Consider the following 23,532-nt stretch of genomic DNA (forward strand, 5'->3'; position numbering starts at 1 on the left):
TCAACATAGAAATGCTCAGATAAGGCGCTTGGGGGTGCTATGCAAAGTGTGTTGCCTTCTAGCTATGTTCTACCTGAAATCAGACAGCCCCCTTCATCTGTTCCCCTCCATCCCTCTTCCACTCTCCCCATCAGCCTGCTGGGCAAGGACACCCTTGGGAGCTGGAGAATGATGTCGGAGACCCTTGGCCCCCAGTTGGTCAGCTCTGGGTATGGTGTCCTGTTTCCTCTTCAGATCCTTGGCAGGGTGCAAGCCCATCCACTCTCAGGAATCTGCTTGATATCGTGCCTTTTATTCCCTTCCCAGACTCACCCCCTTACTCCCCACGGGTTCCTGTGGTCACCCCTGGCTGTGCAGATGCTCCGTCTGTGTCTCAGGTTTGTTTTCAGTTGGATCAGAGCAAGAGGCCACGCCCACCTCTACGCCCACCTCTCCAGGAGGGCTGCGGTCACTGCATTCCAGGGGCTGTTTAGTCTGCTAAGTGTGAGACCCTGGGCAGAGGTGGTTGCTGCAGGCCTTTCCACAGTGAGACCTAGAGTTTAGTTTATGGGGCCAAATGATGTTTTACTAAGCCAGGACTCTAACTCCATGCTCATGACTTTAAGTATATAAGAACCAAACTGATGGGATTTATTTCTGTGGCCAGGACTGGACTCACTCGTGTGTGTGTGTGTGTGTGTGTGTGTGTGTGTGTGTGTGTGTGTGTGTGTATACTATTACTGAGGCTTGTACTTCAAGGCCTTGTGCTCTGGGTTGGCTTGCTTTCTTATTCAAGGATGATGTTTCACCATTTGAACCTTACCTCCACTTCTGGCTTTTTGCTGGTTGATCAGAGATAAGAATCTCTCAGCTTTATCTACCTGGCTGTCTTTGAACTGTGATCCTCCGATCTCAGCCCCCTGAGCAGCTAGGATTAGTGGTGTGAGCCACCAGTACCTAGCTCCCACTCACAACTTTTATCCTCCCAAATGAAGTCTAGTCAGGTCTCCATAGCAACAGCAGGGCTTCTAGTAGCTTCTAGCCTGGCCTGTCACAGTTACGCTAGAACTGGACCCTGGCTACAAGGAAGCAGGTGGGCTTGTCTGGGGTGAGCTCTCCAGAGATGTCTGTGAATCTGTCCCCTCTGAGGAGAAGCTGCCCCCGGTGGAGTGGGGGAGCTGGCTCAGCCTGGGAGGTGGCTGCAAAGAGAAGGTGCTGAGAAGATGTTCTGGAACAGTCTTGGTCAGCTCATAGGGGCCTTGGTTTTCACCAGCCTCGGCCTGGCCAGCTTCCTGGTGTGGAGCGTCCGCCTGGAAATGCCGATGCTGCCCCCAGTAGGGTTTTGGCAAATGATTTACACCTGGAGAGTCCCGGAGAGGCAGGTTCCACGTCCTCCAGGAAAGGGCTTCCCCACTTGACCCCTGGCCCTTGGTGGCTGGCATGCTTAACTGTGCAGTGGGAGCTGCCGGGCACGGACAGTGTGCCAAGGCCTTCTTCAGTAGGGTCTGGATCTCCTCATGTCTGACCCGAGCCTCTTCCCACAGGTCCTGGCCCAGGCCAGCCCAGCTCAGGGAGGCCACCTGCAGCTTCATGGCAATAAGTTTTTCAGCAGGAAACTCTGACTCCAGGCGCCACAGGTAGCGCTGCAGGCGGCGCTGGTCCCCGAGGCTGGCCCGCTGGGCCTTGCTCAGCCTGAGCTGGGCCATCAGATCCTGACAGTCCAAATGGAACCAGGTCATCTGGGAGTAAAAAGAGAGGGACGGGGGCAGTGAGGACAGGGCTAGAGGTTCCATCTATAAGAACAGCTAGGCTCTATTAGCTGGTGCTTACTGAACATTAGGGACCATCTTGGTGGGTCACAATGACAATGACTTTGCTTCCCTACCAGGACACCACACTGTTAGCTGAAACGAGCCACTGATATCTTCTAATAGACCTATGGGCTGGCAGGCCTCTCTCTCTCTCTGGGCCTCAGTTTGCCTTGTTTGTTAAATGGGCATGCACTGGGCAATCATTTTTTAAAAAGAACCTCTGTTAGGCACTGGTGGCTCATACTTCTAATCTTAGTTACCCAGGAGGCTGAAATCTGAGGATTGCAGTTTGAAGCCAGCCCCAGCAGGAAATCCATGAGACTTTTTTTTTTTTTTCGCCAGTCCTGGGCTTGAGCTCAGCGCCTGAGCACTGGCCTTGGTCTTTCTCAAGGCTAGAGCTCTACCACTTGAGCCTCAGTACCACTTCCGGCTTCTTTCTATGTATGTGGTACCCAGGAATCGAACCCGGGTCTTCATGCATGCTAGGCAAGCACTCTACCACTAGGCCAAACTCCCAGCCCCATCCATTAGACTCTTATCTTGAGCTAACCACCAGAAAACCAAAACTAGAGCTGTGACCAGAAGTGATAGAGAACTAGCCTTGAGCAAGAGAGCTAAGGAACAATATCTAGGCCTTGAGTTCAAGCCCTATGACTGACCAAATATATATATATATATATATATATATATATATATATATACACACATACATATATCAGCAGCCCATTTTCTGGGGAGGGAAGTGGAGGGAATGAGACTCAGCAGTGACCCAGTTGACCCAGGGTCAAGCAGCGAGTCAGGGAAGAGCTGAGATCCCAACTCAGATCAGTCTTGCTGCCCTAAAAGTCCTGTTTCCCACTAGAAAAAGAAACTGGCTGATGAGAGACACCACAACAGCTAATCAAAGCAAGGCCTTCCCTTCAGCTATGGCTCATCTGATTCTGCCTTCCCCAATCCTCCTTCCACCCCAAAATATATGCAGGTTGCCAAGGAACCTGAGGGTCCCCTGCAGCTCAAGGAAAGCAAAATCTCTCTCTTCATTAATCCTGGGCGAGACAGTGAGCCGCTGGGCTGCAGGACTGCAGAGTCGCTGTCTCCAGAAATGGTATTGCCGCAGATTAAGGAAACTTGTCTTTAGACAAATGGGTTTATAATCTTGGCGGTAGCACATGCAGCTAGAGGCTCCATTAATCCCCGTTAGCAGCAGTATCCTGTTATTAATATTACTACAGAGCCCAGGCTGCTGCACACAGGGGGGGAACAAACCTAGCACTGGAATGTCCGACTATCCTGGGTACCCCAAGGCCAGACAGACCTAGATGCAATCAGGGCTGGCTTCAGTGAGGAGGAGGGGGAGGAGAAGATGGAGGAAAAAGGAAAAGAAGCCAGTGGTGTAAGGAACAGCTTCTGGGGCCTCAGGAATGCACCTGCAAAGGCCTCAGAGCTGGAGTGAGCTCGGCTGATGGAGGAAGGCCACTGGGGCAGAAATGAGCAGAAATCAGTGAGCCAGGGAGAGAAGCTTCCAGAGGCCCCTAAAGGAATTGCTTCCTCCTCCTTCTGCTAATGATAATGACAATAAAGGTATTATTTATAATAATTCAGAATTGTGGCAGCCCTGCTCTGGGAGTGACCTACATTGAATCCAATTCTCTAATTCTCTCACTACCTGGCAAGACAGATGCTCTAACCAGAGGTCCGGGCTTTGAATTTTAGCTCTGCCACTCCAGCAGCTGAGTGGCTCTGGGTGAATTGTCTAACCTCTCCAGTGTCAGAGAGCACTGGTGTGACAATCAACCAAGATATAAAGTGACTAGAACAGGGCCAGACACATAAGTATCAAGTGTGTGTGTGTGTGTGTGTGTGTGTGTGTTGCTAGTCCTGAGAACTGAACTCAGCGCCTAAGCACTGCCCTGCTAATGCTCTACCTCCTGAGCCACAGCTACATGTCTGGCCTTTTCTAAGTAGAAGACTCTCATGGACTTCCCCCTCTAGGGCTGGCTTTGAACCATGATCCTCAGATCTCAGCTTCCTGAGTAGGTAGGATTATAGGCATGAGCCATTGGTGCCGACTTGTTTTTCCTAAGACCGGGACTTGGGGCTGGGAGTGTAGCCTGGTGGTGGTATGTTCGCCTAGCATGCATGAAGCTCTGCGTTCATCAGTACCACATATACAGAAAAAGCCAAGAGTGGTGCTGTGGCTCAAGTGGTAGAGTGCTAGCCTTGAGCAAAAGGTGTCCAAGGACAGAGCCCAGGCCCCGAGGTCAAGCTCCCTGACTGGTTACAAAAAACAAACACCTAAGACCAGACTCAAATTCAGTATCTGAGTATGTGATGCTTTCACTTGTTGGTTGGAGCCATGCCTCCAACCCTTCAAGTATTATTGTTCATCTTGTGACCAGTTTGCTGAGGCTCGGAGAAGAAGAGACTATTGTTGGAAACCACAGAGCTCATAATCAGCACATGAGACCCAGACCCTGTGAAACACGTCCTGCCTCTCCAGCCCAAGGCTGGGACAGCTGAGAGGGGACAGGAAGGGACAGGGGGCCATCGCTGCCCTTCATCTGCCTGCCCTACTGTTTCCCCAAGGAGAGAGGGAACCCTGTCTTCCTGGGTCCTCGGGCATGTGTGAACTGATGGGGTCCTGGCCCTGCGGCCTGGATCAGGACGTGTACCCGGCCCCCCACTCGGGGCCAGCCTCACAGCTGCAGATGAAGGTCACACTCTTCCCACGCTGTGTCTTTTGTAGCAAACTGGCGGGGAGGGGGGACACCCCAGGGCACTGGGCCGAGGCCAGTCCTGCAGCTTTCTCTCTGCTGTGGAGAAGCTCAGCTCTCCCAGACTGCTCCCTGGCCACCCGTAGGTCTCAGTTTCCCCTTCAGAAACATGAGAGCTTCATTCCCTGGATTTGGGAAGGGAGTCTTGAGGCCAAATATTGCTTGACGGCAGATCCCTTCTGCCACCCCTCCCCAAACTTTGAGCACATCCATTCTCACTCTGGGCCTTGATGCTCTGGGAGTCTGGATGGTAGCTCTCCCACATGGAACGTCTACTTGGTCATGTGGTCTCTGCATATGGGACCCTCTCCATCCTCATCTTTATCCCTCCCCCCAGCCAGGGGTCACCTCCTGGGGTAAAGACACAGGCCTGACACAGGACAGAGACATGCCTGTCCATGTGCCGGCTCGCTCCCTTTCCAGGGTCTGTCTGAGACATGCAATTTGTCTAGCACTGTGTAGACCTCCTTCCATCCCTGCAGAGGGAGGAGGGGGCTATGCTAGTGACTGCCCCTCCCCACCCCGGCCCACCTTGAACTCACCTTCTTGCAGAAACGGTGCAGGTGGAGCAGTGTCTCCAGGTCTGTGCGCTGCCGCTCAGCTGCCATGTAGAAATGGGTCAGCTTGGCCTGGAAGGCCCGCTGCGTGGCGGCGAAGGCCACGAGCTCAGGAATCCCTGGGCCTTTGTCCTCACCTGCCCCTCTGTGGGCAGCTCCCACCTGGGCCGCCTGCTTGGACAACTCCAGGCCACGTCGGTACTGGGCCTGAGAGGTGGGAGAAGGGACCACTCAGTGCCTGCCTGGCTGGGTCCCCTGGGGCCAGCCCAGCTGGGAGCCTCCCTGGGCCTCAGTTTTCTCATCTGTAAATTGAAGACCTCATGGCGCCCCCTGCAGTGCCTGGCTCATGCTAAAGGCTCTGGACAGCTACTGTGTTTGCTTTGGCAGTTCAGATCTTTCTAGAAACTTTTCTAACCTGAAAGCTGGGGAGCAGAGGCTTTCCTATGTCCTCCCTCTCATCAGTGTCCCTGTTTGTCCCCATCCGTGTCCTCCTGGGTAACTGAGCCCACTGTGGGTACAGTGTCCTGATCCCTGCCTTCTGAGACTGACTCGACAGGTGGAAGACAATGCCAAGGAACCTGCATTCAAAAACTCTTCCTGGAGTCTGAGTATCCTTTGGGCTATTGGAGGGCTTCCTGGAAGAGGAAACATCTAAATCAAACCCTTTAGGACTCCAGATGGTCTCCTTGTATCCTCTGAAAATTCTCTTGTGCTTTCCCTGCTCTACCTCACAGGGCCAGGCTCAAGCACCCTCTCCTGGCTCCAGCCAGCCCCTGGTTACTCTGGCACACACCGCAGCCTGCAGGAAGAAGTCCTCGAACTCCGCATGCGCCTTCTCCACGCTCTCTGCACAGCCATCGGCAGGGACAAGCGCCTGCAGGCACTGGCTTCCTTCCTGCTCCATCCAGGCGCTGACCTGGGCAGCACAGGAGGTGTCACGTGAGAAGTTCCTGGGGAGACGTCCTTGGCTCACCCCCACTTCCACGGAAGCCACTGTCCTCTTGTCCCTAGACAGGGCAGGGGCTTGGGAAGAGACTTGGGGCTTGGGTCCTGCACACTTTGGCTCCTGGGAGAGGCTGGCCGGGCCAGGGCCCTCACACAGGTGGCCTCTGTGTGCACAGTGGTCACACAGACCAGGAGGCCACAGGATGGCCGCTCCCTGGCCCCTTGTCACATGAGGCAAACCCAGGGGCAGCTCCACCACACAGGAAGGTGTGAACCTGGCCAGCAGCAGATAGACTTGAAGGTCTATCAAAGGACAGAGGGGACAAAATGCTCTGTGAGTACAAGGTCCTTTCTTGTGGCTCTTGTTTGTTTGATGTTAGTTTTTAAACAGGATCTTGCTATGCAGCCCAGACTGGCTTTGAGCTCTCAGTTGTTCTGTCTCTACCATGCCCCCTCCACCAAGTGCTAGGATTATAGGTAGGACCAATCACTGCTAACTTTAGGATCTTTAAGAGATTTGTTGTTGTTGGTTGTGGGGTTTGAACTGAGCACTATCCTTGAGCTTTATCACTCAAGGTTAACACGCTACCTCAGCGCCACAGCTGGTTTTCTGATGGTTGATTGGAGATAAGAGTCTCATGGACTTAACTTCCCAGCCTGGCTTTGAACTGTGATTGTCAGATCTCAGCCTCCTGAGGAGCTAGGATTAGAGGTGTGGTAAACCACAGGTACCTGGCTAGTGTGCCTTTAAAATGAAATAGCTCTTATTGTTAGGCATCAGTATGGCTCATCCCTGTAATCCTAGCTCAGGAGGCTGAGATCTGAGGATCTCGATTCAAAGCCAGCCTGGCAAGAGAAGTCCAATCAACCAGCAAGAAGAAGCTGGAAGTGGAGCAGTGATTCAAATGGCAGAGCACCAGCTTTGAACAACAACAAACAACAATACTCAAGGACAGCACCTGGCCCTAAATTCAAATCCTAGAACCTGAAGAAAGAAAAAAGCTCTTATTAATTGACTTTGCCCAAGGTATGATGCACTAGTTATCTTTGGCCAAGAATAAGGGTTCAGAGGTGTGAGCAGTCCAATAAATGGCAGGTGTCCAAGGCAGGACTGAGCCCTGCTCCCTGAGCCGTGGCCTGGACGGGGGCAGGGGTGCTGGTTCTGGATACTGGCAGCCTGCCAGGGTGGTGCCCGGATGGGACTCCCACGCAATGCCAGGAGTGTAACCCCAGCAAATCAGATGCCCTCCCTGGTCTGGACATGGGGAAAGCTAATAGCTCTCTTTCAGCCGTGGTGGTGGCTCAGGACATGGCACACGTTGGTGCTCGATAAGTGCAGCTTTGGAGGTATCTTTTCCTGTGCAGCACTTAGTGAGTGCCTTGTCATTATGCCAGCCTGCCAGTCCTTTCTCCAAACACAGGAATCTGTCCTGGGCCCCCTTCCCCACTCCCACCCCTTGCCCCTCACCTGGTGGATGGCAGCTTCCAGGTGGCCCAGTTGGACGCGGAGCTCCAGCCTTCCCAGGTGGTGGTTGGATGCAGTGACCAGGACGTGTAGCTGCTCTTCTACAAGGCTGTACAGGGTGGCTGCTTCAGCCAAATGGCAGCTGGGGGGACAGAGAGGGTCAGCTGAGGCTCCTGACATCCTGCCTTCCTCTCCCTGCCTTCTATGGCTGCCCAGTATGGGACCACTCCAAGCTGTGGCCCTAATGGGATTGCTGGTGGCTCTCTAGACCTCCCTGGACCTTCCAAACCCCTCCTTCCAGTGTAGGACTTTGCCCGATGCCTCTACCTTTGGAGATTTGTTTCCCAATTGACAAATGGCAATCAAAGAGCCAGCGGTTGAGATCATGGTGCGACATTAGTGATTTAATCTGGGGAACTTTCAGAAACCCATGTCCAGGTTCCATGCCTCACCCTGGACCCCCACTTTGTACCACCTAGGCAGACTGTGGGTGAGGCTGGGGTTTCAGGTATTTCTAGAGCTCCTTGGGAGGTTCCCAGCAGGCAAGGCAAGAGTGTCCATCAACCAGTCAGAGGCCTATGGCTGTCAGAGGCCTGTGACTGTCACAGTGTCATCAGCCTCTGGTGGACCCAGGGGAAGGGGAGAGGCCCAGACCTAGGGCAGGCAGCAACCCTCAGAACACTGGCCAGGTGTGTACTGCATAGAATTAAAAAAAAAAAAATGGCTAAAGCCACAGGGCCTGGGACTACAGATATGGGGTGGAAGAATTCTCCCCGCTCCACGCCCCGCTTGTCCTGTGAACCCATCTTCAGGAGGAAAGAGAGAGATGGAAAGATCCCCCATTCTGCCTGGCCTCCCCATGGTAGATGTCCTGCAGGAAAGGGGTGAAAGCCTAGGGTGTGGGAAGGGGCTGGAGAGGGAGGGAGGAGCTGGCAGCCCACAGGGACTTCCTGCAGAGCAGACTGGCAGCGCCTTGCATGGGCCCACAGCACCCCCTGGTGGACATACTGCTCAGTGACTGGAAGAAGCTACAGAGTACAAGAGGGAGCTGGGCCGTGCAGGTGAGACAGGGGCACCATGGGAGAAACCTCCCCACAAAGCACTGTATCAAACAGGGAGGAGATGCCACACCAGGCACCAGGTCCCAGTGCCACCAAATGCTTCCGTCCTGGCCCTAAGTCTGGGGATTATAGCTCAAGAACATAGTTAAACTTCTGGGGTCCAAGTCCAAACCACCCCCACAGCCCAGCTGTGTAGCTCTGGGCTAGACACTTGATCTCTCCAAGCCTGATCCCCCGACTGTGACAATGCTAATACTGGATTAGCTCCGCATGTAAGACTATTCCTAACTCCTTAGCCCAAGGCTGGGCTCTGTAGGCATTGGCTCAATGAACAAATTGTTCCTAAAAGCTTATGCAAACTTTGTAGCTACGTATGTTGGCTCACAAATATATAAGTAGCTGAGTTGGATCAGAGAAAATATTTCCATTTGCTGACTGATTCAATTACAGATGGAGAGGCCTTTCTCCTGGGAAGTGTTTTGGGGTTGTTTTTGATTTTTGTGGTTTTTAAAAATCTCCCCAGATTTTGGAATATTTGCTAAACAATCTTGGAGTCCAAACAGCAAATCTGCACCTTTTACATGCAGCCTCCAGGAAATTCCAGGCAATGGTTTGGATCATTTTGTGTATAGAGCCAAGTTTCATGCTGTAGAATTTGAGCTGACAATGTCTCAGAGTTTGGGACACCAGATTCCTAGTTTGCAGATTAACAGTCCCACCTGCAACATACTAACTCTCCCTGCACTCAGCTATCCCCATTCTTCCCCCCACACCGTCCCCCCCCCCCCAACCCCGGAAGGCCAGCTCTGGCCAGGACTTGAGGTGGCTGAGCCTTCATCATCATCTTCCAAGCAAGAGGATTTCTTGTGGATTTCTTGCCAGGAGAAGTGAGGTGGGGCCTGCAGGGCTCTGATCAGTGGCTGGGCCAGAGATGGCTGCTGGGGTAGTGGATAGGGAGAAGACGGCATCTGATGCCACCCCAGGTAGAAGATGACAGGAATGAAGGAAAAGTGGCTGAGGACACCAGGCAGCAGGCAGAGAGAGGGGCCTGTGACACACAGGACTCCAGGCTTCCTGGGGGCCCACACTGCGTATGGCCCCTGTGGGTGGCACCTCCACTCTGAGCTCTCAGGCTGGGGGACAGGGTAGGGCCGGGCAGCCTGAGCTCCCATACCTAACATCGGGACTGGAGACCAGCCTGCTGGCCTCATGCTGCAAGCTGGCGAGGGTGGTCCCGCCCTCCCGCTGGAGGCGGAGCAGGCCACGGTCCCTCAGCACGGCCTCCATCAGCTTCTTGGACTTGCTCAAGCATCTGGCGGCCTCCTGCAAGCATAAGGAGGCGCTCTGAGGTCCAGTTTCTACTCTTCCTTACCACCTTCCAGGACTGCCCACACCCAGGTCAAACCAGACTTCTACTGAATCTGTCCCTCCATCTCTAATGAATCACCTCAAACCCGTTGCCATGGCAACCGCCCAAGGTCCAACTCCCTCATCTCTCTGGACAGACTGTTCCCTGCTGTGCTCTGGATCCCTCTGCAGTCTGTCTTCACTCCACAAGGCAGTGGAAGGATGGCAAAGGGCAAATCTTATTACTCCCACCCGCCTCTGCCTCCACACTGAGCTCCCTGCTCCCCCAGCACACTCCACCTCAGGGCCTTTGCACAGGTTTGGCTTCTGCCTAGAGTTCAGTCCCCATCAAAGGCAAACTTCTTAAACTTCAGGCATCAACTTCTCTCCCAAGCTCTTCCCTCCTTTGCTGTTATACTCACCCTCATTTTTCTGGCACATGGAGCCATTTTTAACTTTTCCTTTCTAGAATTCCTTTTTTTCAGCTCTTTCCTCCCTGCCTTTTTTTTCCTCAGTCCTGGGGCTTTAACTTAAGGCCTGAGCACTGACCTTGGGCTTTCCTCAAGGTTTAGCGCTCTACCACTTGAGCAACAGCACCACTTTTGTCTTTTCTATGTATGTGGTACTGAGAAATCAAACCCAGGTCTTTGTGCATGCTAGGCAAGCACTCTACCACTAGGCCAAACTGCTGCCCTCCCACCCCCCTGCTTTCTTTTTGAGAGTCTTTCTGAATATCCCAGGCTGGCCTCTACCTCACTATGTGGCCCAACCATGCATCCTCCCGCCTCCACCGACTGACAGCTGGGATTACAGGCCTGTGCCACCATGCTTGGCGTCTCCTTTCCATTCCTTTGCTTACTTTTTTCAGTGCTGGGGATCCAAACTGAAGCCTTAAATTGAGTGACCTGGACAAGCACTCTACCACTGAGCCCCATCCCCACCTTGCCCTAGGACTGTGATGCCTTTGGGGACAGAGGCAACCTGGCTTGTCCTAGGCTGGGACCCCGTGCAGACATAGAGCAGGGGGCCCAGTGAATAGCTGTTCTGTCCACCATAGTCTGTAGAATCTGGGGAACAGCATGGCTCCTCCCCCTCCATGTTCTAGGCTCACCTGGGTCCCCGCTGGAGGCTCACCCTTCTCAAACTCATCAATGGACGCTTGCAGTAGGGAGGAGGCCCTGCGAAGGTCAGCCAGGAATGGGTCCAGCGTCTGTAGAGGCCAGAGCAGCTGTCAGCCTGGGCTGGGGATGCCGTCCCAAGCCAGAGAAGAGAGGGGGCAGTGGGCAGTGGCCACAAACACCAGGGCAGTCAGAACCTTGTGGAAAGCTGGTGATGCCTGGCTTTCTGGGTCTGTGTGTGTGTGTGTGTGTGTGTGTGTGTGTGTGTGTGTGTGTGTGTGTGCGTGCGCGCGCGCGCATGTGTGCCCATGCATGTTGGTGCTTGTGTGTCTGTTTGTGTGTGTACCAGTCCTGGGGCTTGCACTCAGGGTTTGGGCGCTGTCCCTGAGTTTCATTGCTCAAAGCTAGCACTCTTCCACTTGAATCACAGCTCCATTTCTGCTTACGGTCATTAATTGGAGATGATGGTCTGATAGATTTTTTTTGCTCAGGATGGCTTTGAACCATGATCCTCAGATCTCAGCCTCCTGAGTAGCTAAGATTACAGTGCCCTGCTCTTAAACCCAGCAGGTCTGGTGAGTGGGCCACGGATGCTTCCCCTGCAGGGGAAAGGTTGCTGGTGGAAAAGGAAGACAGAACTTGGCATCCACCCTCTGGAGTAGCTCAAAGAGGAGGAGGAGCGGAAAAGAGAGGATGTGGCACACATGGCTTGGTCCCTCTTTTAACCCAGGTCCACCACCTGCTGGCTATGAGACCTAGGGTAAGTTACTTCACTCTCTGGGCCTTGCCTTTCCCCCTCTGTGAAATGAAGGCCACAGTGGCTCCTGCTTTTGGGGACATGGGGGGATTTGATGGGTGAATTTGTACGAGGCACTAGGGAACCCGGTTCAGAGCTGAGTCACAACTCCTGTCAGTTTCATGTTCTGGGTCCAGTAAGATTTCATAGCTAGGCAACATGGCTCATGTCTGTAATCCTAGCTACTCAGGAGGCTGATATGTGAGGATCACGGTTCAAAGCCAGCCTAGGCAGGAAAGTCCATGAGACTCTCATCTCCAAATAACCACCAGAAAACCAGAGGTAGAGCTGAGGTTCAAAGTGATAGAGCACTAGCCTTGAGTGAAAGAGCTCAGGACAGAGACCAGGCCCAGTGTTCAAGCCCCAACTACAACAACAAAAAGAATCTGAGTTCTAACGCATCCCACTCAAAGCTGCTACTGCAAATGTATGCTGAATGACTATTTGTGAAGCTGGTGGGATTGATGGACTAGTAGGACAGGGTAGTACAGGGTGAGAGTCAAGAGCTAAAGGTCGTAAGAGTAGACACCTGGAAGAATTGCACCCACTCGCTGTGGCCATAGGGGAAGAAGCCTTCCAGGGTGTCAGGCAGCTGGCTGGGGTCCACATGTTGGCTGAGGGCCTTCAACGAGGTCAGCACCTCCACCTGCAGAGGAGCAGTGAGTCAGGAAAGCCAGAGACCTCTACGTGGGGACAGATGTCTAAGAAGGTCCTACCCAGTCCCTGTCCTGGCACCAGCAGTCCATTTCTCACAATGACGGCTCAGAGCAGCAGCAGGAATAGGTAGGGAGCCAGAGCCTAGATTTCTGTTCCTACACTAGGTAATCTTGACACCAATTCCAGTGCATGAATTCTGGGACTCCTCATCCCATCACCCCAGCAACTCCCCTCCTCCACTGCCCATGGCCCCTGCACCACCTCTCTCACCTGGACTGCAGGTAGGGCTTGCAGCAGGAGAGCTGCCTCCTTTTCTCCCAGGAAGAATAATGCTCCAAGGGCCGGTACCACTGCCTGTCAATGAGAGGGCTCAGATTCAGGGCTGCTCAGTCCTTATAACCTTCTGTCATCCCCCCACCCCTCCCCCACACATACCTGCCTGCCCTCCAAGAGCAGGCAAAAGGAGTCCTGCCTGGTGGGGGCCTAGATGCCCCCATCCTGGGCCTCAGTTTCCCCATCTATACGTCCAGATCATGAGGTGAGTCCATGTCAAACTTCCTCCATCTATCTGGCTGCCCATAATGGCTAGTCTGGAATCTCATCCATTCTCAGTTCAGAAGGCAGTTTTGTAGCCAATGAGAATGTTACATTTTCCTGCCCATTTGGATTGGCTGATGGGTGGAATATGTGAACCAATCAGCACTAATGTGACACAAGAAACTTTCCAATCCCTGCTGGATTGAAATGAGAGATTTTGAGGAATTAGAGCTGCTAGGAACCACCAAGTAGTGAATGAAGCCATCAGAGTTATACCCATCCCGAGGAAGCCAGAGCCAGAAAGAAAGGGACAACCTACTGGCAATGTTTGTGTCCTTTGACCAAGCTGTACCAGAAGTAGGTTAACTCCTGGGCTGTCCTAGTCCCTGAACCAATGAACTCCTTTCGTCTTTAAGCCTGTCAGTACTGGGTTTTCTTAGTGGCCATTCAAAGTCTCTGTCTGGGAGTCCTGCTTCCAACATTAAGCCCAATGGATCCTACACATACCAGAGTCCCCCAGTGATTCTTCAGGGAAGAGGACTAGACTAAGCAGTCCACCTCACACTCACCTGGGTAGCATGCAGGGCACTGACCAGGTCAGGCTGTGGTGGCTCTTTCCTGGCATCAATCACTACTGCCAGTCCCTTGGCTTTCTCTTCTGGCCTGAGGGTGAAAAACAGATCTGCTGGAGCCCAGGGCTCCTCAGGTGAAAGAATCTAGTGGAATGTGAGAGGAAAATAGCTTCTAGAAACCTCAATTCATTGCTGAGTGCTTCCCCCTTCAAGATCAAGTTCAATACCACCTCTGGGAAGCCCTTCAGGATTCTTCTCTGGGAAGTCCACTGCCTCCTCTTTAGTGGTCCTACACACTTGCAGGGCTCCAATATCAGGGATGCACCCACATTTTCCTACCCATTTGAATGGACAGAGCCTTGTTTTGTTCAAGAATCCAACTCTCTCCAAAGAACCAGGCCTCTCAGTCATGGTTCCTGATTGGTGGAAGACAGACTAGTGCCACAGTTCTCCTGACCAATGATTGGCTAAGAGAGGGTACCACCTGACATAGCTCTACCCAATGAGATGAGAGGGGAAGTTCCTGAGCTAGACTGTCTCCTGAACAAAGCTTGCAGAGGAGCGACAAGAAACACAGAGAGACACACTTGCTAAAACATTTTGAATCAGGGGACCCAGAGTTTGGCCTAGTGGTAGAGTGCTTGCCTAGCATGCACGAAGACCCTGGTTCAATTCCTCAGTACCACATGCATAGAAGAAAGAAGTGGTAAAGCACTAGCCTTCAGAAAACCTAAGGACAGAGCTCATGCCCTGAGCTCAAGCCCAGGAAATTGAATCAGTATTTCTGTTGTTTGCAGCCAACACTCTCTTAACTGGACCTATCCCAGCACACCAAACTGACAACGAGCTACTTTTCAGTGGTTATCTTAGGATTTCCTAAGCAGGTCTGATATTTTCCCCCCATCCCCCCCGGCCCACCTTAGCAAGTAACCCTGGCTGCATTAGGCCTTCCAGTAGCTGCCTCAAAGATAAAGCCAGGGGTGGCTCCCATTGGTAGGGAGCTACAGACTGCAGTAGCATCCTCTGACCTGAGCATCTTAATGCTCAAGTCAGCAGCATCCTCTGACCTGAGCATCTTAATGCTCAAGTCAGCCAAGCAATAACCGCCCAGCCCAGTAAGGCTGTGTGAGGACTGATGAGCTCATTAATGTAAAGAGCCCAGTGAGGACGCAGAACAAGAGATGTGCAGATGTTTGCCCTTCCTACTGCCTGCCCCAGAAGGGGAAACTGAGGCACAGAGGCCAAGTTGAAGACAGTGAGGGGAGTTCATATCACACATTCCCCTCATCTGCATCTTCTGTGACCCCACTTAGTCCCCAAAGTCTGCTGGCCAACTCTTGATTTCAGGTTTCGGGGGGGAGGACAGTGTGGACAAAAAGGCATGAAGAGTTACTGCCCTGAGGTTACATAGCTAGCTTTTTGAACTTCTTACTGGGTTGGGGGGAAGACCTGGTATCTACAGCCCCAGCTCTAAGCAACACCATCTCTGGGGTCCTCGAGAACACAACTCTTCTCCAGCCAGGGGCGCCGAACTCTGAAGGTGGGTAGAAGAAGACAGAGCCTGTCCTGCCCCCCCCCCACTTCCCCAGCCCCAGCATCTGGCCCAGGACCAGCTCTGTGGACACAGGACACAGGATCCATGGCTCTCCATTCAGCGCTGGGCCTGGGTGGGACGGAGCTGTCAGGGCGGCCCTGCCCCTTACCTGGGCACACTGCACAAGAAGAACAGCAGCTTGGTCAGCTCGGAGGCCCGGCACCAAGGGGCCTCCCAGTCCCCCTCTGTGGTTGACAGCAGCAGCAGGGGCCGCCCGGCCCTGTCCCGACCGCCTACAGGAGAAGGGACACATAGGAGCAGTGGAGGTGATGATGGCAGCCACCACAGGAACCTCCCCTGGGGCCTCCTGCTCTTTGTCCCTCATGGTCCCTCTGCCTAGAGTGCTCTCAGCCTTGAACCCCTACTCTTCCTTCAGAGACTCAGCTTAAAAGCCACACCCTTAAAAAAGTCTACCCTGAATTTTCTAGCACAGATGTAACCCACTTGCCCAGGGCTCTGTGTGTCTCAAACACTGTGGAACAAATGCTAGGATCACAGATAGGTTCACATCCCGAGTCTGTGCTCACTGGCTGTGTGTCCTCAAGCCAGTCTATGCATCTCTGTGCCTGTTGCATGGGGCAGATGTGATAAATAAATGATGAAGACAAGCCAGTGACTGGATTAAGTGACAGACAGCTCAGAAAACAGATATGCATGTGGCAGGAACTAATGAATCTCACTCAACCCAGGGCCCACCAAGCCACAGGGCAGCCCTCTGGCCCCCAGCTCCCGGTTTCTTCTTATAGATTCTCAATAGTGGGGTATGGACAGACAGGCTGTAGTCCCTTTACTGGATTAACTCACTGATTCACGCAGCACCCCCACCTCAGAATCAGCCTGTAGTTAATGATTCACACCCCCCAAATCAGTCAACTAACAACAGACCTACAAATAACATGGATCAGCTTTCTGTGCCTTAAGATGTGATTCACTTTGGAGTCTCTCCAGGGGAGTGACCAGAGCCTTGAACATTCTGTCCCCTGCCTTATCCTGCTTCCCTCCTCTTGTCTCAGGAGCCCTCGTACAATAAATCATTTCCCCGAGCATCTCCAGCTCTGCATCTAGGGATCTAGACACACACACAGAGGGTGAAATTTGAATGTGTGGATGGCCAGAAGAACAGGTGGATGGTTAGGTGGACTGATGGATTGGCAGATAGAGGGAAATATGGGTGGATGGATGGACAAATGGACACATGAATGGATGGGATGGGTGACCAGGTGGGTAGAGGATAAAAGAATGGATTACTAGAGGAAAGATGGTGGGTGGATGGATGGATGAATGGATGGGTAGATAACTGGGTAGATGGATAGGTAGGTGGATGGATGGATGGTTAGTTAAATTGATCACTTGTTAGACAGTGGAAAGATGGATGAGTGGATTGGTAGGTGGACGTAGGATGAATGGGTGGGTAGGTGGGTGGATGGATGGATGGATCAATAGTTTGCTGGATTGATTCATTACTAGACAGAGGAAAGATGGGTGGATAGACAGATGGATAGATAATAGGGAAATCAGGTAGATGAATGGACAGGAGGATGGATGAATGGATGATAGATGGAATACTAGACAGAGGAAATGTGGGTATGTGGATTGATGAATTATAAACAAGGGAACGATGGGTGGATGGATGAATAGATAAATGGATGGATAGATGGATGAATGGATAGACAGACATTTATGGTTTATAGACAAAAAGAAAGGTGGGTGGATGGATGTCGATAAATAGATGGATAAATGGATTGACGGATGGATGACTAAACAAAGGAAAGATGGATAGATGGAAGGATACCTAGAAATTGTTTTATTGAATCCAAATTCTTCATTGAGAAGAAACTGAGGTCAGGCAGGCTTGACCTGGAATGAAGTCTTCCTAGGTTTCCCCTGCACCCCTCCAGCCCCTAGATTCTGAGATGGCTCCCTCCCCTCCCTTCCTTTCCCTTCCTCCCTCCTCCCCTCTTTTCTCTCTCCCCTCTCCTTTCCCCTCAGACCCCAGAACCTGGCAGACATGCTATCCTAGAGTGGAGAAGCTCCACATGCAGAGCCCCAATCCTGGGAGCAGGCCCTGAGGGCTCCTCCTCTGAGTTGGTGTTTCTTTCCAGGGGGGCTGAAGAAGCTTCTGGAAGGTCAACTGGTCCTGAAGACGAGGTTCCTGATTCAGCAACAGGGCCAGATGTGCTGGTGAGAGTTGTCCCATCTGAAGAAAAGCAGTACCAGAGAGGGATCTTGGGCAAAGGATGGATTTCCTGAGGGAAACTTTATGTGCCCTGCCTCCTTCCCCTCCTCCCCCCAACTGATCTGATCTGTTCTGGGCCTGGTGCCTTTACATCTGGGGCCTAGGCTCTTTATATCTGGTATCTTTGACCCATCAAAGCAGCTCTGTGAAGCAGAGATCCCCACTTTACAGGCCATCTGACCTGTCTGTGCTCAGAGCAGTGAAGAACCTGGCTGAAGCCACACAGCCTGTGCATGGTGATGCTGGCGTGTAAACTCCCACAATTCCTCTTCCCAGTCCCAGACCCCTGACTGGCAGCTGTTCACAGGCTCCACCAGGAACACACAAAATAAACCACTTGAAACCAAGCCAGCACGCTGGGTCCTGGTCCCTCCCCACCAGAGCCACATGTAAGCCACCTCCTTGATGCTGAGGCTCTTTGGCTGGCGGAGCACACAAGCACTTTACCTTTCCCCAGGGGCTTGGGGATTTTCTGAGACACATCATCCTGGAGTGCAGGTTTCTCCTCGGACACCAGTGGCAGCTTCTGCCCTTTCAAGAAAGAGAATTTGAACCCAGGAAGAGGAGACCCAGAGGACGCAGAGGATGTAGCAGCGTTCTGCACAGCTTGAGTTGACAGCTTGGGAGGGCCATTTTCCCGCAGCATGGTCTTCTCCATCTTTGTTTCACAGGCAGTAGAGGCTGGGGACAGGCGGGGAGAAGATGCTTGTCTTGGCCCAGGCCTGACCATGGTCTCTGGGCTTTCTAGATGTCCTTCTGTCTTAGAGACAGCTGGATCTTTGGGAACACTTGTCTCAAGGCCAGAGGTACAGTCTGGTGGCTCTTCAAGGATCTGAAGACAGGGCTGTGAGGACTGTGGTTCTGAACAGTGGACAGGCAGTTGGTGACTGACCTTTCTCTTGGAGCCTAAAGTGCAGGGCCCTTCCCCAGAGCTTGCTGGCTTATCATGAGCCTGGTTGTCCAAGGAAGATCCTGCACTGGACCCTTGGAAAAGCACTCTCTCTGGAGACATAGGAATCTCTGTCATTCCAGATAGTTCCTCCTGTGTCCCCAAAGTCCACCTGCCGGATGTTACCACTTGCCTGCTGGGAAAATGCCCTCTACTCTCTTGGGAAAAGTTCACAAGGGCCACATAGTCTCCCTCCGAACTGTGACTGGCCACATCGTCCATCCTGAAGGCCACTTCCCCAGGCCTGGTTTGCTCAACCTTGATGAGGCCGGGATACTTGTTCACAGATGTCCTGTCCTTACCGTTGCTCAAACTCTGGGCCAGAAACTGCTGGCTGCCTAGGTTGCTGGTCTGGTGCAGCTCTGGGGGATTGCTTGAATGAGATGCCTCGAATTGAAGAGTGTCCTCGGCTGAGGAGGGGGCCTTCAGGGCGTGGCACCTGTCACCCACAAATATCGGATTGATGATCTTACTCCAGGGAACAGGGACAATCCCATTTTCTGAAGCCACCAGGCAGTTATGCAGAGGACGTCCCTGGAAGCTGTTGTTGAGAGTCTCCAGCCATTGCTGAGTGAAAAGGCGTGGGTAGGAAGATTCAGTAACAGGCTTCGTGTCGACGGTGCGGAGGTCCAGGGAGAGGTACTTAACCGCCATGCGGGCCGACTGCTCCTGCCAGGACTCCACTTGCAGGTAGAAGTCCCCCTGGCGTAGCAGGAGGGGATTGAGGGGCGCAAGGTGGACCACCACCTCATCCCGCACACACAGCGGCCAGCCCTCATGCAGGAAGACACGCTGGGCATAGGGGTCCTACAGACAGAGGAAAGGGCAGCGGAGTCAGGCCTGCAAGGAGCTCATCCCAAGGTCTCCTTACTTCTCAGGGAACCTCGACCATGCAGAGGACTCTGGAGAGGTGGCAGAGGTGCCCAGGGCGAGGCAGTGGAGGGGCCCTCACCCTCAGGGTTGACTCTCTTGTCTCCTGGCACCAAACATGGAAATGTCTGCTGCTCTGCTAACCCGAGGCAAGAAGCACTGAGCACCAGGGCCTGGTATGTATGCAGCTCCCGTGTGTTTCTTCCTGCTTGGCTTATGTCTCGCCCTTCCCTCGCCTCTATTCTCATCTACCTCCCAACTTTACCCAAACCAGGCCAGGCCTTAGCCCTTACTTTTTATTTTTTTAATTTATTTTTGGTTAGTCTTGGGCTTGAATTCTGGGCCTGGATGGTGTCCCTGAGTTTCTTTTGCTCGAGGCTAGTACTCTACCACTTGAGTCACAGCGCCATTCCTGGCCTTTTTTTTTTTTGGAGAGAAGAGTCTCAGACTTCCCTGTCTACGCTGGCTTTGCAGCTTGTTCTTTTTAAACAGAAGGTGCCAGAAAGTCTAAACAGGTATAGGGAGGAGGTACAAGAATCCCTTTCTGGGCCCGGAGTTTGGCCTAGTGGTTAAAGTGCTTGCCTAGCATGCATGAAGACCCGGGTTCGATTCCTTGGTACCACATACATAGAAAAAAGCCGGAAGTGGTGCTGAGGCTCAAGTGGTAGAGCTCTAGCCTTGAGAAAGTCCAAGGACAGTGCTCAGGCCCTGAGCTCAAGCCCAGGACTGGCAAAAAAAAAGAATCCCTTTCTGCAGAGCCTCTCGACAGAGCTATATAGAACCAGCATTCCACAGTGACATTAAGTGGCAGTAACATAAATTTCACTCCATTGACTGAAAACAGATCATTTCTCTTTGTGACTTTTGGAAGAGTCTGGAGTCCTTTGATTTGCAAGTCCTAGAGAGTCTTCTATAATTTGAGTGTGTGTGTGTGTGTGTGTGTGTGTGTGTGTGTGTGTGTGTGTGTGTGAAGTTGGGGGAGGGTGAATCTCCAGAGAGTGACACCAAACTTCCTGATAGTTAAGTAGATATTTCCTGTGATTACTAATTGACATTATCATGAACTCTGACCAATTTTCCCCATAGAGTAAGCACCTGCTTTGGTTTTTGGATGCTTTCTATCTGTCACCTTTCCTGAGTCTGTTTGTGACACCACCTGTCATCCAGTCTTCTGTGTGTCACATCATGTTCTTATTGAACAAAGCAGCTCCGTCATGCTGTACAAACCAAAAGTGCTGTACCAAGGTTGGCTGTGCTAGTCTTGTTTGGTGCCTTGTACGCCGTGTGGATGCTACTGTTCTCATTCATGCACCAGAAAGCTGAGGCTCAGAGAGGTGGCAGAGAAGGTCTCATTGGTAAGCTGTGGATTTGAACCTGGGCAGCTGACCCCAGAGGCTCTGTTAGGAATCCCACATCACTCCCTTCTGCTGTTAGGCAGCATGAATTTACCCATAATTATAGCCAAATGCAGTTGGCCTATAATTAAAAAATAAAAATGTGGAAAATCTGTAACCTTACCACTGAGAGACATGAGGCCGGGTACGATGAAATTGTAGGACCTAAGAACCTCTCTAATGTTCTCACGGCTGGGGTAGGGATGGGGATGGGGTGTTATTAAATGACAGTGTTGCAGGGGTACAGGGAATTCCTGTACTGGGCATCAGAGAGTATGAGCTCCCCAGGACTCTCCCTCCTCCTCCTCTGACCTTGCAGAGGGCAAGCCAACCCACCATCTGTTCCTCTGGGGTGCAGTGATTGGTCCAGCAATGAACATGTGATCAAGTCTGGCCAATCAGGATACTTCCTTGAGATTTTTGTTGCAATCTGCAGTTGCTTGGGAAGGATTCACTCTCCTTTTCAAAGCAGGGAGTAGTTCTACAGCTTCTTTGGACCCAGTCTTTGGGAAACCTGGCCTGGAACAATGCTGCCAGCAAACAGAGAGATAGAACTGGGTTTCCAGGATTCAGGTCTGGTCGAACTAAAGGTTCTATTAGTTATAGCCAACAAGTCTTGTCTAACACATTTTCCTCTCCACATGGCTTTAGAAAGAGCAAATCTGAACATGTGCGTTTGAAGGGCTGTCTGTGTTGAGTGTGAGAGTCCTGATGCTTCCACAGCTCCAGGTGGGCTCTGCGACATTCCCTGCTGTTTCCATGGAAGCCTTTCTACTGTGGCAGCCTGCTGATGCCCATAGGGTCAGTTCCTGAGCAGGATTCTGGAGCCTGGGAGCTCCAAGGACACCTCTCTCTGGAAGCCTTCCTTCCTGCCCGTGGAAATGCGAATATCATTGACCCGTATGGGTCAGCAGCCCAAGAGCCAGTTGATCTTCTTGTCCCATTTAAGAGGCGACACCTCCCTTTGGGCACACAGCAGCCCTTGGGAAATCACCCCATATCTTCATGATACACCTAGCCTGCCTCCTTCTCTGCTGGCCTCCAGCCCAGCTCTCTTCTGAGAGCTTGTCCCTCACCCTGCACCCTCTCCACTTACACAGGCTGCTTCTCGAACTTGCTCACACAGGCGCTTGGCAGGGATCAGGAAATCCAGGAGGAAGCTTAGCCCATCCCCCCTGAAGTCAGAGTCCAGGAGCCTGAACACCTGACCCAGGACAGTAGGCGCTGTGGCCTCAAAAGGTGGGTAGAGACCTGCCAAGGCATGCTGGATGGCTGTGTCCAGGGATGGCGGGTCCTGTGGGGGGACAGGAGAGGATACAAAGTGATAGTCATTGCAATAAAAGGGTACTGACCATTTCCTGTGGCTTTAATTCTCCTTTAAGACACCTGGCATCAAGCCAGGGGCCTGTGGCTCATGCCTGTAATCCCAGCTACTCAGGAGACTGAGATCTGAGGATTGAGGTTCAAAGCCAGCCCAGGGTAAAAAAGTCCATGAGACTCTTATCTCCAACTAACCACAGAAAAGCTGGAAGTGGAGCTGTGGGTCAAATGGAAGAGTTCCAGCCATGAGTGGAAAAGGTAAGGAACAGCACCCACGCCTTGAGTTCAAGCCCCAGAACAAGTGTATGTGTGTGTACACACACACTTCAGTTATACAAAAACTCGCCAGTCCCTGAGAGCCTTTGTGTAAGGCTTTGCTAACTCTGATCCCCATTCTTACCCCTCCCCGCCACCTCCACCCACTGAACTTGAGAATGCCCCCATCTCCGGCCCCCAGACATCCACTGGGCACTGCCCCAGCCTCACCCCGACCTCCCTGACTTTTCTTTTTCCCCCAGGATGACAATGGTATCCTGTCACTCCCCACCAGCACCAGCCTTTGCCAAGGCCGTTCCTTCCTCCTCAATTCTCTCATTCTCTCCTCACCTGGCCAGCTTCTTGCTCTTCAGACCGGGGTCAGCCCTCACCTTTCCCAAGCTCTCTGCCATCTCACACCTGCCTTCCGTGGGCTCAGGTGTCCCCTCTCTCCCATTCTATAGTGCTCACACCTGCAGCAGCCCCCCCACCCCTAACAGCAGCTGTAGCCTGGGCGCCCGGCTCCCCCACTGCAGCCTGTGGGTGGGTTTCCCTCAGGCAGATGGGGATGGAGCTTGCAGACCACACACCAACCACAGGATCCCAGGTCTATTCTACTGGTAGTAACAATAATTATATAAAAAATAACATATAAATACATAAGAACATAGGATTTTTTTTGCAGTGCTGGGGACAGAATGAGGCCCTGCTTCCTTGCTTTCCCTCTTCCTTTCTCTTTTTGTTTCTCTTTCCTTCTCTTTCTCTTTCTCCCTTCTCCCTCCATCTCTTTCTTTTCTTCCTTGCTCCTTCCTTCTTTCCTTCCTTCCTTCCTCCCTCCCTCCCTCCCTCCCTTCTCATTTGTTCTCTTTCTTTTAAAAATTTTATTGTAGGGTTACAGTTACATTGGTCAGGTAGTGGGTGCATACTTCTCGCACATTGATATTCTTTCTCATGTTTTTGTCTGCCTTTCTTTCTTTCTTTCTTTTTTTCTTTCTTTCTTTCTTTCGTTCGTTCGTTTGTTCATTCTTTCTCTGCCAGTACTAGGGCTTGAACTCAGATCCTGAGTATCGTCCCTTAACATATTTGCTTACAAAGGCTGATGTTTGCAGGGCTTGATAGCTCTCACTTATAATCCTAGCTACTCAAGAGCCTGAGATCTGTGGATCGCACTTCAAAGGCAGCCCAAACACTAAAGACTGTGGGACTCTTATCTTCAATTAACCACTAGAAAACCAGAAGTGGTGCTGTGGTTCAATGGTTAAGGCAGTAGCCTTGAGCAAGATCTCAGGGACAGT

The 23,532-nt window shown here is 52.2% G+C and overlaps 1 protein-coding gene across 1 annotated transcript; it reads right to left on the reverse strand.

Annotated features, from left to right (window-relative positions):
- Positions 1-218: 218 nt before the first annotated feature.
- On the reverse strand, positions 219-22,650 carry Kiaa1755 (KIAA1755 ortholog). Its single transcript, XM_090352714.1, has 14 exons — positions 22,630-22,650; positions 21,759-21,956; positions 17,897-19,205; positions 17,213-17,410; positions 15,323-15,446; positions 13,617-13,710; positions 12,781-12,864; positions 12,383-12,499; positions 11,051-11,149; positions 9,767-9,915; positions 7,535-7,673; positions 5,915-6,037; positions 5,107-5,328; positions 219-1,718 (listed from the first exon to the last, which is right to left on the reverse strand). Exons 1-14 carry the CDS (start codon positions 22,648-22,650, stop codon positions 1,059-1,061), a joined length of 3,537 nt encoding a protein of 1,178 aa, XP_090208840.1. The 3' UTR covers positions 219-1,058.
- Between the last annotated feature and the right edge of the window lie 882 nt (positions 22,651-23,532).

This window comes from Megascapheus bottae, chromosome 18, assembly GCF_031878675.1.
Source record: "Megascapheus bottae isolate mThoBot1 chromosome 18, mThoBot2.hap1, whole genome shotgun sequence".
Taxonomy (NCBI): Eukaryota; Metazoa; Chordata; class Mammalia; order Rodentia; family Geomyidae; genus Megascapheus; species Megascapheus bottae.

Excerpts from the sequence above, each read along its gene's own strand:
- Kiaa1755 (XM_090352714.1), bottom strand. The coding sequence starts at position 22,650 with ATGGCAGAGAGCTTGGGAAAG. Across the intron at positions 12,500-12,780 it reads AAGCCCTACCTGCAGTCCAG|GTGGAGGTGCTGACCTCGTT; the intron begins GTGAGAGAGGTG and ends GCTCCTCTGCAG. Across the intron at positions 11,150-12,382 it reads AGTGGGTGCAATTCTTCCAG|ACGCTGGACCCATTCCTGGC; the intron begins GTGTCTACTCTT and ends TGGCCTCTACAG.